The 12,767-nt window shown below is 55.7% G+C and overlaps 1 protein-coding gene across 2 annotated transcripts in view; it reads right to left on the bottom strand.

Annotated features, from left to right (window-relative positions):
• Window positions 1–12,767, bottom strand: part of COL22A1 (collagen type XXII alpha 1 chain) — a 236,355-nt gene that overhangs the window by 17,183 nt on the left and 206,405 nt on the right. For both annotated transcript variants that reach the window (XM_059165553.1, XM_059165552.1), the window contains exons 51-55: window positions 12,656–12,709; window positions 8,529–8,582; window positions 6,178–6,222; window positions 5,423–5,476; window positions 3,612–3,665 (exon numbers count right to left, since the gene is read on the bottom strand). In XM_059165553.1, the coding sequence (XP_059021536.1) occupies window positions 3,612–3,665; window positions 5,423–5,476; window positions 6,178–6,222; window positions 8,529–8,582; window positions 12,656–12,709 (261 nt within the window). The remainder of the gene's footprint in view (window positions 1–3,611; window positions 3,666–5,422; window positions 5,477–6,177; window positions 6,223–8,528; window positions 8,583–12,655; window positions 12,710–12,767) is intronic.

The raw sequence follows: 12,767 nt of genomic DNA, 5'->3' as shown, positions 1-12,767 counted from the left end.
AGACTGGAAGCCAGGAAGCATGGAGCCCAGCCGGTGCTCCCCTGCGCCTCGGTAAGCACATGGCTCCTGGTGGTCATGATTAAACAGGGCTCAGGTCTTCCAACAAGTGTGTGTGTGTGACTGCGGGTGATTCATGCAACCCACCCCCCGTCCTCCTGCCGGGAAGCGTGAAGTGTGGCTGTCATTGTCCCTGGATCACAGATGAGGATGCCGAGGCACAGAGAGAGCATGGCATCTGCCCCAGAGGGCCGCCGCTGGAGCAGCCCGTGGCTCTGTAACTTCCCCCACTCACCCCTCCAGGGAGCGTTGTACGGTGGCTCCTCCCGGCACCGCGCTCCGCCCACCCACCAACCCATCTGTGTCCTTCTAAAAATATGTGCTGTGGCTCATCCTGATGGTAATTATCTCTCTCCTCCTGCTCCCTCCGGATCGCAGGGAAGATAAGGGCCAAGACACGTTAGCATGCTGGCCAACACAGGGGGAGGACACGGTGGGGCAGCTCGGGGCGGCCACCTGTCACCTGTCAGGGTGCGGGAGGCCAGCTGGGGCTGAGACCTGGCTCCCTCCTGGGCTGTGGGCGACTCCTCACCCCCACTTGTCCTGAATGGAAGCCACAGCCCGCCCGTCAATTGCTCTATGCTCCGAACTCCTGTCCTGGGCCTGCTTCTACCAGATCCCTTCTTTCCGAGAAGGCAACGTGGCACACACAGCCCAGGTGGGTCTTCAGCTGCAGACTCGAATCAGACTGCCTAGATGTGAGGCCAAACCCTGGCCCTGCCACTTACTTTCTGTGTGATCTAGGGCAAGTTACTTGACCTCTCTGTGCCTCCATTTCTCATCTGGGGACAGGGACCGTAGTAGTGCCTGCCTCGTAGGGTTGGAGAACTCCATGAGAGAATTAGGTAAATGTTCGTGTGGTCCCTAGCGCTGGGGACCTATACTCAGCGTCTGGTTCAAGGTGGTGTGGAAGTTTGCTAGGAGCCTTCTCTGCACTGGGGAGGCTCCAACTGATCAAGAGAGAGGTCATCAGTGATAATCCAGACCCTCCTCTGATGTGTTCAAGGATGGGTTTGGCAAACTCACGCCATTACTGTTGGCTACAAAGTCCTTATGTGGTCACTCAGAACTGATGGGAGCAAATTAGAAAAACATGAAAGCACCTCTGGAGACCTCGGGCTTTCCCCACCTCCTGCGTGCGGCATGTGAGGCCCTGGGCTTCCTCCCCTCACCCATCCTGGACCCCTCACTCGCCCCCACACATGGTTTTCCTTCCCTTTTCTGTGCCCCTGAACACGCTAGCATTCATCAAGGACTTACAGAGCACTACTGTGTGCTGGGAGGCCCTGCAGGGGGTTCAGAGTCAAGTCCCTCCTTCCTCCAAGAGCAGAGCTCAGCATGGAGCCCCAGGGTGACCACCGGCCATGTACCGGGGGGGCCCTTTCTGAGGGCTGGGCGCTGTTCCATCATTTCACCAGTTTAACTGCTGGGGTGTGTGACTTCCCCTTACTTTCCAGAATAGCAACAGGCCCAGGGGATAGCGACAGCAAGAGGCCTGCATCCCCCGAACAAGTAGGACACCGCAGGACAGGAGGACAGGAGCTTAACTACAGAGCTTGGAGGAGGAAGCTCTATGAGGGGCCAGGAGGGACCCCAGTGGCCGCCACTCTATGTCTGCAGGCTCGAGACCTGGGTTTCTCTACCTTCCTGTCCTCACGCTCCTGCCTACCTCCTCATCTCACATGGAAGCTTAAGACCTCAGCTTTACTGGATATCTGCTTCTGGTCGACATGCATATCTGTGTGAGATACATAAAAAGAAAGGGGTTTTGGCATCCCAGGAACCAGTGTTTGCCCCCTGGGGGTGACACCGCCTCCCTGGGAACGCATAACCCAGAGAGCTTTGGGGCCAGCCCCCAGGGACTGTCATTGGTGAAGACCCTCAGCTGGGCATAGCCTCCGGGTCCCTGACATCATGATCGGCAGATGGACCCCGCAGTGGGAGAGTGGACACAGGGCACACCACTCAGCTGTGCAACCCTGAGCATGCTGTCGGATGAACAAATGCCACATTCTAGAGAGAGAAGGTGGGTGCGGTCAGTGAGCTGCTGCTGCGGAGCGGGACATAGGAAGCCAGGGCAGCGCTGGAACCTAAAAAGCAGGAGTACCCTGCCTCGAGCATGGATATTGCCCTGGAACCAAACCCCAGCGCACATCAGTACCCACACAGGACACCTGCCCCCCAGCTGAAAGGCTGCCTGCATCCCAGTCTGAAGGCTGTCCTCCGTGCCCTTCCTCAGCCCACTGGGACCCAGGGCTGAGGGTGTAGAAGGCGTCTGGACACCCTGTCCCCCCACAAGTTGCTGAGTTAGGGTAGGGAGTGGGATGTGAGTCACTGTGGCCCCATCAGGGGAGAACGTGGCTCCTTCGAGTGAGATCCAAAAAGATGCAGTATTCCAATGCCTAAGACCTGCCCTGGGCACCTCCTGTAGGGTCCTGGAGACAAAGAACATAACCATGGCGGGTGCAGAGCACTGAACTTGGTGTCAGAAAGTCTTGGGTTTAAATCCCGCCTACAGTTCTTACCAGCTGAGCACCCTGGACCCAGGAAGCCCGTATACATCTAAGTTACTCACCGGTTTACTCCTCTCTCTCTCTCTCTCTCTCTCTCTCTCTCTCTCTCACACACACACACACACACACACACACACACACGAAACAAGACAGCCACCTAGATAGAGTCCTGTGTAACGAACACATATTCTATCAGTATGCTTATAAGTGCGCCGGAAGTAGTTTAAAATACACACAAGATGCTATCAGCACCGGCTCCCTCTGCAGTGCAGAGGCTGGGCTGGAAAGGGAGTCTTCTTCTCATTTGAATTCTGCATGGTTCCTTTTATCCTCAGTATGGATCAGAACCATGCTGTCTCCACATAGGACCTCATTTGGAAATGAAGTCACTGTGGATATAGTTAGTTTAACGAGGTCATTCTGGAGCAGGGTGAGCCCCAATCCAATACCACCCGTGTTCTTATACAAGGGGGATATTTGGACATAAAGACAGGTCCACAGGGATAATGCCAGATCAAGAGGGAGGCAGAGGTCAGGGCCATGTTTGCACAAGCCAAGGAACATCAGAGATCGTCAGGAAACCACCAGAAGCAAAGTGAGAAGTGTGGAAGTGAGCGCCTTTCTCACAGCCCTCAGAAGCCGCCAGCCCTGCCCACATCTTGATCCTGGACTTCTGGCTTCCAGGAAAATTCTTGGACATCCAGCCTCCAGAAGTGTGGGACAATACATTTGTTGTGGAAGCAACTAAATGTGTGGCTCTTACGGCAGCCCCAGGAAGCTAATACACAGATCACACACTGGACATGAGAATGACCTACAGGGAAGTCCTCCAGGGCGCCCACCATGCCAGGTGGCTGCTTTCACATGTCTGCGAGGAAGGCAGGTGGTCCCAGAAAACAGCCTGGGCTGTGGGTGGGAGGCACGAGTGGGGCTTGGGCCACAGTTCTTTTCCAGCTGCTCTGACGTTCTGCCCTTTGTAAACAACACATGGAGTTGGTGAACCAACCCAATGTCACCGTGGTAACAGCCTGAAACACTCACCGGGTGGCCCCTCAGTCCTTGGGGACCCTGTGGCCCTGGGGGTCCAGCGTCTCCCTGGAACAGAGAGACATCAGGTTATCACAGAGTGGCTGCCTGGGGGGGACGGACAGAGACAGTTTCAAATGTGGGCCAAACTTCGTCTACTTCCCCGAGAGAACCAACTAGCTGTCCAAACGCTCCCTCGATAATCTCCAGGGGTTCCGCAGACCATCTTCCGCAGACTCATCTCCCGCAGAGGAGTAAAGGCGGGAACACACTTTATTTATTTACTCGCTTCGACACTTTGCACCTGATCCCACAGTGATTTCCCGGAGCACCATCTTGAACTAAGGGAAGCCAGCCAGAGAAGAGAAGCCGCCTTGCAGTTCTGTTTCCAACTCACTGGACAGTGACCCGACCCCCGTTTGCCGCAGTGAGAAGAAGGCGACCCATGCCCCCAGCCTCTGCCGGGGTGTCGAGTGGAGGTGACTCAGACCCACCTTATTTTCCGATTGGTCTCACGGCATGTTAAGTCTCTCCCATGTTATGAATGAAAACCCCAAACACTCAACCACTCTAAGAATGGAGCTTTGCAAATGAAGAGAGCCCTACCTAGAGCAAGGAAGGTGGGGAGAAAGCCTTTGTCCCCTGATCTGGCATCCCAGGCTCCTGTCCCAGCTGCTCCCTGACCCGCGGGGGGAGCTGGGCTCAGCCACACTCCCGCCTGGGGAGCTCCTTCCATACACTCTGCTGTAGCTGAATTGAGAGGGGATGGGTTTTCAAGCTGCTCTTGGGCCTGGAGAGATCGGGGTGTCTTTGGGGTTGGGGCTGGGGACAGGCTCCGCCTGGGTCAACGCAACAGCTCTGTTTTTAGCTGCGCACGGGGTGTGACTTTTTTTCTCAAGCGGACCCTACTACTGAGGAAAGACCTGGATCTGGGAGGTGTTTCCTCTAGACCCTTCTAGCTCTACCGTCTCGGGTACCAGGCCAGCTGAGAAGTCCGTGGGCATCAATAGCCACGGGCACCATGACCTCCACCAAGGTTCAAAGGCAGGTCGTGAAGGAGGTACTGGGATCCCGGGACCCCGTGCTCATGGTCCTGATTGAACATCCACCCCAAGATGGCAGGTGTTGTACACACGTGTCAGACAGGCCCTGGAGGATGTCACGTATGACATCTGCTCCCCCCGGCCCTGCGGAGCAGACAGCTGCAGCCCCAGGCCACCTCCTCACACCTCCAACAGCCCCTAAGTCCTGGAGCCCTCTGGGTCTCGGTGTTTCTGTCTGTCCAACTCTAGTAAGAGACATCGTGCCTGATCCCTGCATCAAAAGTCAGGGGGAGCAGGTGAGCAGTACCAAGGGCCAGGGGCTCGCGGTTATGGTGGCTGTGATGGGCTCGTGGGGCTGCAGCAGGTGGAGTTCGGGAAACAACCCAGGAGAGACGCCGCGGTTCCGGCTCATGTGAGGCCAGACCTGACAGGCCACCTCCGTGAGGCCAGACCCGACAGGCCGCCTCCGTGAGGCCAGACCCGACAGGCCGCCTCCGACACCAAAAGCTACTCGCGATGAAGTCAGCAAGGCCTTCTTCGCTGCCATTTGTGCCACGGGCACAGACCGCAGGCTGGATACCCAGATCCCAGGCCCCCTCCAGATTCCAGGGAGGCCCCCAGGGGCCGGTAGGTGGGACAACACAGACCAGTGCTCAGACTCCGCTTCAGGCCACGCCCCTGGCCGCCCTGGGGGTTTCTCCTGGCCTCTAAGTGATGCACAATTTCCTCTTTCTCCTCGCCCCTCCGCAGGCCCAGCCAACCCCACAGGAGCCCCGCACTTACATCTTTTCCTGGTGACCCTTCCCGGCCAGGGGGCCCCATGGCACCAGGCTCTCCCTGAAAGGGCGAAGCAGAAACAGAACACCCGCTGTGAGGGACGAGAACACAGAATGCCACCTGCCGGGCCTCTGCACACCTGGCAGGGAAGGAGCCAGGAGCACGGCCCACCAGGAAGAGCCCCACGGAATCGGGGCCGGAGCAGCCATCTGCGGGACCCTAACGTGCCTCTCCGAGCTGCCCAGTGAACACCAGCCGCAGGGGCAGGCAAATGGGCTTGGAGTTCTGCCTCCTCGCCCACTGACCCATCAGACATCTTAGCTTTCCCATCATGACACAGAGCACAGCAAGGGGTCAAACCGGTGGCCCCCCAAGGTTCCTTCCATTTGGGGCATCGAAAGGTCAGTGAAGAGGCCAAAGGGTAAGAGTGTGGGCTCCTGGGTCTCCCCCCCGGGATGCACCAAAGCTCCCTCCACAATAGCCCTGGGCCTGTTGCACAGCATATGCACAACACAGTCACAAAGGGGCACCCCCACTCCCGCTGATTGGGTCCGATAGGTCACACCTCAATGTCTGGCCTCCAGAAAGAGCATTTAGAAAAACCAGACCATGACTGGGGATGATGCTTCCCATGATGCCTGCTCTGCTGTCTTCTATCAGGGGACCAGGTGCTGCGGCAGCCTGCGGGGCCAGGAGCCCTCCATCTGGAAGGACCAGCTCAGTCCGCCTGGGCGGACCTCCACGGCCGGACGCCCACTTACCCGGGGACCAGGTACGCCAGAGTCGCCGGTGTGTCCCTTGAAGCCCTAGAGGAAAGAGAAGTCATTCCACCAAAAAGCAGGCTGATGAGGTGGGAAGGGGTAGCACATGGTGTGACGGTCCAGCTGAACACTGCCCCTTCTCACCGCGGCTCACCGGACACCTCCCGTTCTAGAGCCCAGGCTAGGCCAGGCCCTGGATGCTGGTTGACAGGATGATCGGGGCGCCAGGAGCAGAGCAGAAGGGCTGGTCCCACAAATGCTCCAGAGAGTCGAGGGGTCACCCTACGTGTCTCCTGATCTTCATCTTCCTGACCTCACACCATCGGCCTGCACCCCCTCAGCCCGGCCCCTGGGGCAGATGCTTCCCTTGCAGATAACAACACTGCCTTCACTCCCAGGGCGGGTCTCGGGGTACCTTCCTCCTTCCTAGGGCTGTGGCCCATGCCACCCAACACCCTTGTCCTGGGCCACGGTGCTGGGCCTCCCTGCACAGAACAGCAGCCTGGAGACAGACTACCTAAGCCCCCAGCCCTGGGAGCTGAGTGGAAGCTGTTAGCAGAGCTGATGCGATCATTTCTAACAGCCGGACCAAGCTGACGGTGTAATAATCTCCATTTCACACAGCAGAAAGCTGAGGTTCGAGAGAGAAAAACACCTGCTCAGAGGCCCAGAGCCGCAAAGTAATCCGACTCAGATCCAGCAGGTCTGCCCAGACCCGAGGCCCTCCCATTCTCCACTGTTCTGCTTGCTCCGTCTGGGCTTCTGCCAGAAGCCAAGCAAGCCAAGCACTTGGCTGAGAACTGCACGTTCCATCGTCTCCTTTAACACATACGACTGCCCAACAGAATTCTGGAAGACATATTCCAATCCCCACTTCATAGAAGAAGAAACAGAGGTTCAGAATGGTCCCCTGATGGAAAGTTAGTAAATGACCAAGCGAAAGCTGAACCCATATTTATCTATCTCAAAGTGTGTGTGGCTCTTCAAAGCTTGGCTCTCTGACTTACACCCTGCCGGCCAGAAAACGTGGGTCTTCCTTCACCTCCGTGGGTGTCTAACCTCTGCCCCTGCCGTGAGGTAGGATTCACTGCAAGTCTCAACTGAGAACTGGGTCTTGCCTCAGCATGGCACCCAGAAAATGGATCCCCCTGGGTAGAAGGAAGACCCTCTCCTCCAAAAAGCCAGGAACCACCGTTAATAAATAAATAAATAAATAAATAAATAAATAACAACAACAACAACCAACAAAAATAATCACTAATTCTGTATTTTCATTCCACCACAGGAAGTAGTATCCTCCATTCTTAGATTCGCTCTCTTAGTACAACCCGGTGACAGGCAAGGAGATTGAGGAAACAGGAAATTGATTTCTGGGTTTCAGTTCCTCCTTACCGAAGGTTAGCCTGATGAGTTACTGATTTTCACAGAAAAATACATTAAGGAAATAGAAGGGGCACTTTGATCTCCCACTTCTTGCCAGATACGTGGGTTTTAAGATCGTCATAACAAAGAATATAAGTTTTCTAAAAAAAATTTATGAAATTATGTAAACAATTTTTCAGTTATGAAAAAGTAAGCATTTAGTAAAAACAAAACAAAACAAAAGCCAACCCCCAAATACAGAAGATACAGAACAATCATCCACGTATGTTTACATGTACACGACGAGCCTGGCAGCTGGAAATAGATTGACATATAAACAGAAATGTCAGAATTCATACATAGAAGGAGAATTCATACAGACTTCATACACACATTCCTAGGATCTAGAAAGAACACATGGAAATGTTCACAGAGCTTGACCTCCATGTTCAGAGTTACAAGTAACTCTTTCATTCTCCGTAACATTATTTTTCTTATTCTTTTTGTATTATTACCACTTGTCACTGGTATACAATGGGAATGGGTTACTTTTACAATCGGCGGGGGGCATTTAGCCATGGAAAGTGTTCAGAACTATGATTCATTTTTAGGTCCTATCATCCAGAAAAAGCCCATCAAAATCACACCGAATAGGTTAAGAACAAAGAAAACTTAGAATAACAACATGGCAACAATGGCTGTAAGTTTGAAAATACGTTTTACGGCCATGCTCTTGGAAGAACTGAACTTACTACTCTGCAGGAGCACTGATGCCTTGGAAGAGAGGGACTTCTGGAAATCCGGGGTTGGGTGGGTGCAGTGCATGAGCCACAGGGCTTGCGGCAGCGTTCTACACGGACAACGTGCCTGTGCATGCACACACAGAGACACACACACACACACATGCACAGACATACACACATGCACATGCACAGACATACACACATGCACAGACAGACACAGAGACACACACACACGCTGGCACTTACAGGTGGGCCTCGGGCTCCCTCCAGTCCTGGCAGACCCGGCTCTCCCGTTTTGCCCTGAGAGTAGAGAGGACTTCGGTGAGACCGTTATAAGGCTCCTTCCGCTCCCCACCCGGGCGTCACACACGGCGTTAGCACTTCTGCCAGCCAGTCTCTGACCCCGGCCGACCCCTCCGCGGGCACTCTGCTCCACCGTGGGGCATGCCAGTCACCGCCGTGGACCCAGCTATGGTGCTCCTCGGACTCTGCTGGTCACCCAGGTGTGGACTCTGCACCCAGGGCTCCTGGTGGCCCCTGATCGTTCTCAGAAGCGTTCTGGTCTGGATGCACAATTATGCAGACATCCCAGTTAGGAATGACTCTGTACCCATTCACAGAAGAGCCTCAGGGCAGCCATCGACGACTGCATGGGACGCCAGGGGCCACTGAGGCTCGAAGAAGGTAGGGCCTCGCGGAGTTAATGAACGGCACAGCCGGCCTGAATCCCAGCTTCGTTCACCAGCCCAAAGGATGCCTTTCTCACCCAGGAGCTGCCGTGGACAGGGAAGCCTGCTGTCTCCCTCCTGTCCCCAGCCCAGCTTCTCCTAACTCTGTGAAGTTATGGGGACACTGGGGATATTCAAAGTCCTCACCACCAGTGTCCTGGTGCTGCCCTGGACAGATTCAGCCACAAGCCAGTGTGAAACTGGGTACTGGTCCAGGCTGGTCAGTGTGGGGGTGTGGACGGAAAGGGAGGGGTGACCAGGCCTGTCTGACTGATGGAAGATGGGGTGGCACTTGACCCCGTGTGATCTTGGGTGTCCCTTCCCTTCCCTGGGTCTGTTCTCGTGGCAATCAGCAGTCGCCCTCGCCGGTCACTCCCTGGTGACTGGGCGTGCACCACCTAGCTGGCCTCCCCCACCTTCCACAGTCAACTGACATGGCCCTCGTTGGCCCAAGTCACCAGCAGGAAAACGGTAATGTGAGTAACTCTTGAGGGATTTCCCCATTCTAGACACAAAACGAGCGTCTCGCACAGTAAGTCGGTGAGTCCTTACTACAACCCATTGAGGGAGGCATCGCTGTTATCCGCCGGGCAAAACACTGAGGCATAGAGAGGTTAAGTGATCTGCTCAAGGTCCCACTGCTGGGATTCTAATGCAGGTATTTTGGCTTCAAAGTCTCCATACATCATCCTACACCATAATCATGGTTCAAACACCTCCTAAAAAAGATTACACAACAGGCAACTCAAAAAATTGCCCGTGTGTCTACAGATCTACCTATCCACATCCGGTCCTCCACCCATCATCCGCCTACCGACCTGTCTACGACTCTGTCTGGCCATCCACGTCCCTGAGACGTGGGAACTGAAGGGCTACACCAACATGAAGACAAGGGACCTACTCCTGGTGCAAATGCTTCTTCCCAGGCAGGTCCCCTTGGCTCACTGAGGAGGACACCTGTCAGCGCTAAACAGTTCCCGCCCAGGCTGATGGCTGGGCGTAGATCAGCCTTCGGGGTACGTGACACTGAGGCATGCAAGTTAACGTGCGAGTTACTGCCTCCCGGAGCAATCCCCAATGTCCAAAGGGCTTCAAGTCTCTGGACGGGTGAAGAGCCTGGCCGGGGTAGGAGCAGGATGGCAAGTACGCTCCTCACAATTTCCAAGAGGGTTTCCAATGACTGTGGCCCATCTGCCTGCCCGAGTGGCTCACTCACTTGCCTGAGGTCCATGGCTTTCTTTCTCTCTTTGTCTCATTTCCTCCTGCCCCCGGTGCTTCCTGGGGCTGCTTACCAAAGCCCTCACTTGCAACAAATCCTGCTACCTTGGGATCCGATGCCACTCATCCCTATGCCAACTTCCCAAGCAGTTCGGACAGAGAAGACTTCACACTGGCCACAGGCGGCGATTACAGAATGGGTGCCTGGAGGGCTCTGGAACGTCCCTAGGTGGGAACTGCTGAGCCGCCTCTTCCAGCAGGACCAGCTCTGCCTCTTCAGGGACTGATGTCCCCTTGCGTGCCAAGAACAGACCTGGTCTCTTTCTGCTCTATGCCCGAGGTCTGCCTGGAGGAGGTGGTCCATAAACAGACCGAATGAAGACCACGGGCCCCAGTCCTCCCGTACCATAAACGTCAGCTCTCAGAATAACACGCCCGCAGAGAAGCTGACTTCTAGTTCTGCGGTACTGACCTCTGGGGTCAGCCTCCGGGGCATGAGTCCTGGCAGCTTCATTTACCCGCTGTGTGACCTTGGCCAGCCACTTAACCTCTCTGTGCATTTCCTCATCTGGGGCAATAATGACACCAGGCCTCATGGGGATTTTCCGGGGATAACAGTGGAAAATGGAAGCAAGCATCAGTACCCCAGCCGGAGGCGGGGACCCGGCGGAAACATCCGTCCTCTCTCCCCTCCACATCCACGTCCCTCTAACTGCCATGTGCCCGCCACGGGCCGTCCCGCTGGGACTCAGCCTCTAGCGGCTTGGCAGGTGCTTCAGACTTTGCTCGCTGCCACAAGCACGTTCCTTCACTCTCAGCAGCGTCTCCCCGTTCCGGCATCTGGCACGCGGTGAAAAATGTTTAAGAAGGTACTTCTGGCAAGTTGCATAAGACTCAGAACGAGTCGCAACAGGTGATGACCAGACAAATTACATGGGACATAAACCTCGCGGCAGAACCTGTTATGTTGTCCCACCTCGTGGCCCTAAGGGCGCTGCAGCTCTGACCTCTCAGGGAGTCACGGCCAGGGGTGCTGTCAGAAAGGGATTCGCTGAAAAACTTAACGGCGAGACGAGCCCGATGCCTTCTACCGTTTCTCACCTCATTGGATTCTCCGGCAACTCTGCCAGGTGGCTACTGTGACTCTCGTTCTATCGAGAAAGCATCTGGGAAACTCTGCCTGACTCACCCGGGGCCCCCATGCTGGTCTGGAGCGGAGCCAGCATCTGGAGCCAGGGTCCTCTGGCTGTGGCTTTCGTTTTGGCATAAAGTAGTCCAGTTCATTTTTAACTCCACGATATCAGCAAGCAACGCCTACCAACGGCTCCACGGTACAACGACTCACTACGGAGCCAAAGTTGCCTTTGTGTCCCTGTGGCCCTTCTGCCCAGAATCACCCTCCCGTGTGTGGTGGCGACAGTTAGAGCCCCCGGCCGTCGTCATGCAAACACTCGAAGAATACACGAAGGCTTTTGCATGAAATGGGGCCAGCTGGGCAGACTGCTCTGCACCTTTGCTCTTTTACGTATGGATGCATCTCCAAGGAGGTTCACGGCAGTGCCTGGAGGACATCCCCCTCCTTCCCCGGGGCTGCTTAGAATGCAAACGGCTGGGGCCCATCGCTAACCGGTCTCCTACTGGGGGGCCTGTGGGGAGCCAGGCCTCGAACCCTACACACCAACCTTCCAGCTTCCCCTCGAGCCTGAGGCTGTGGAAGGGACCTGGGGAGACAGACATGTGTCACCACCGGCCATGAAGACCCACAGGAGAGAGAGCAGAGACCAGCTGCGGCAGGACCACGAAGAGGCCACAGAGCCGCGTGTGCAGAAAGCGCTCACTCTTCCAGCCGACAGCCGCCGAGGCAGAGATGCGCTCGCGTGCACGCGGTCTGCCTCCCTGGGTGCCCCACACAGGGGACATTCAAGAATAAGGAAAAAGGTAAAAGACAAAACAAAACAATCCCTCGGGCTCTGGGCCAGAACCGAAGAAAGGGCAAACTCCCATACCTGGAGGTGGGGGAGATGCCCAGGCTTTCCGTGGGAATAACGGGCTTCCGGGTACCAGGTTCCCACAGCAGCGTGGGCTCCCCTGCCCCAGCTCCCCTCTCGTCTGAACGGGGTAGAAGTTGCACGGGGCAGGAAGAGAAAACGCAGAGGACAGGTAGAAGCCCTGGGATCAGGTTCTGATTCTGTCACCAGCCCGTCCTGTGACTTTGGGCCTGTCACTTCACTTCCCTGAGCCTCGGTTTTCTCGGCTGTATAATGGGGACAGCGGTGTTCACACTGCAGGGCTGCCAGGACAAATGAGTGAAGTAACTCTTACTAGGCCCGCGTCCCAGCGTCCCAGCAGCTCGTTGACACAGGACAGCTGCTGCTGAGAGGTGACTAGGTGCGCCCATACAACAGGAGGAAGTTTAGCGTCGCTTACCGGCTCTCCAGGGGGACCTGGTTTTCCATCTCTGCCCTCTTTGCCTTCTTCCCCCTGCAAGAGAATCAAATTAAAGGTCATCTCCAGCCGAACGTGCTGGGAGGAACGAGGG

The sequence above is a fragment of the Mustela lutreola genome, chromosome 3 (genome assembly GCF_030435805.1).
Source record: "Mustela lutreola isolate mMusLut2 chromosome 3, mMusLut2.pri, whole genome shotgun sequence".
In the NCBI taxonomy this organism is placed as follows: Eukaryota; Metazoa; Chordata; class Mammalia; order Carnivora; family Mustelidae; genus Mustela; species Mustela lutreola.
Note: the sequence above shows the minus strand (reverse complement) of the source record. Positions and strands in the feature narration are given on the sequence as shown.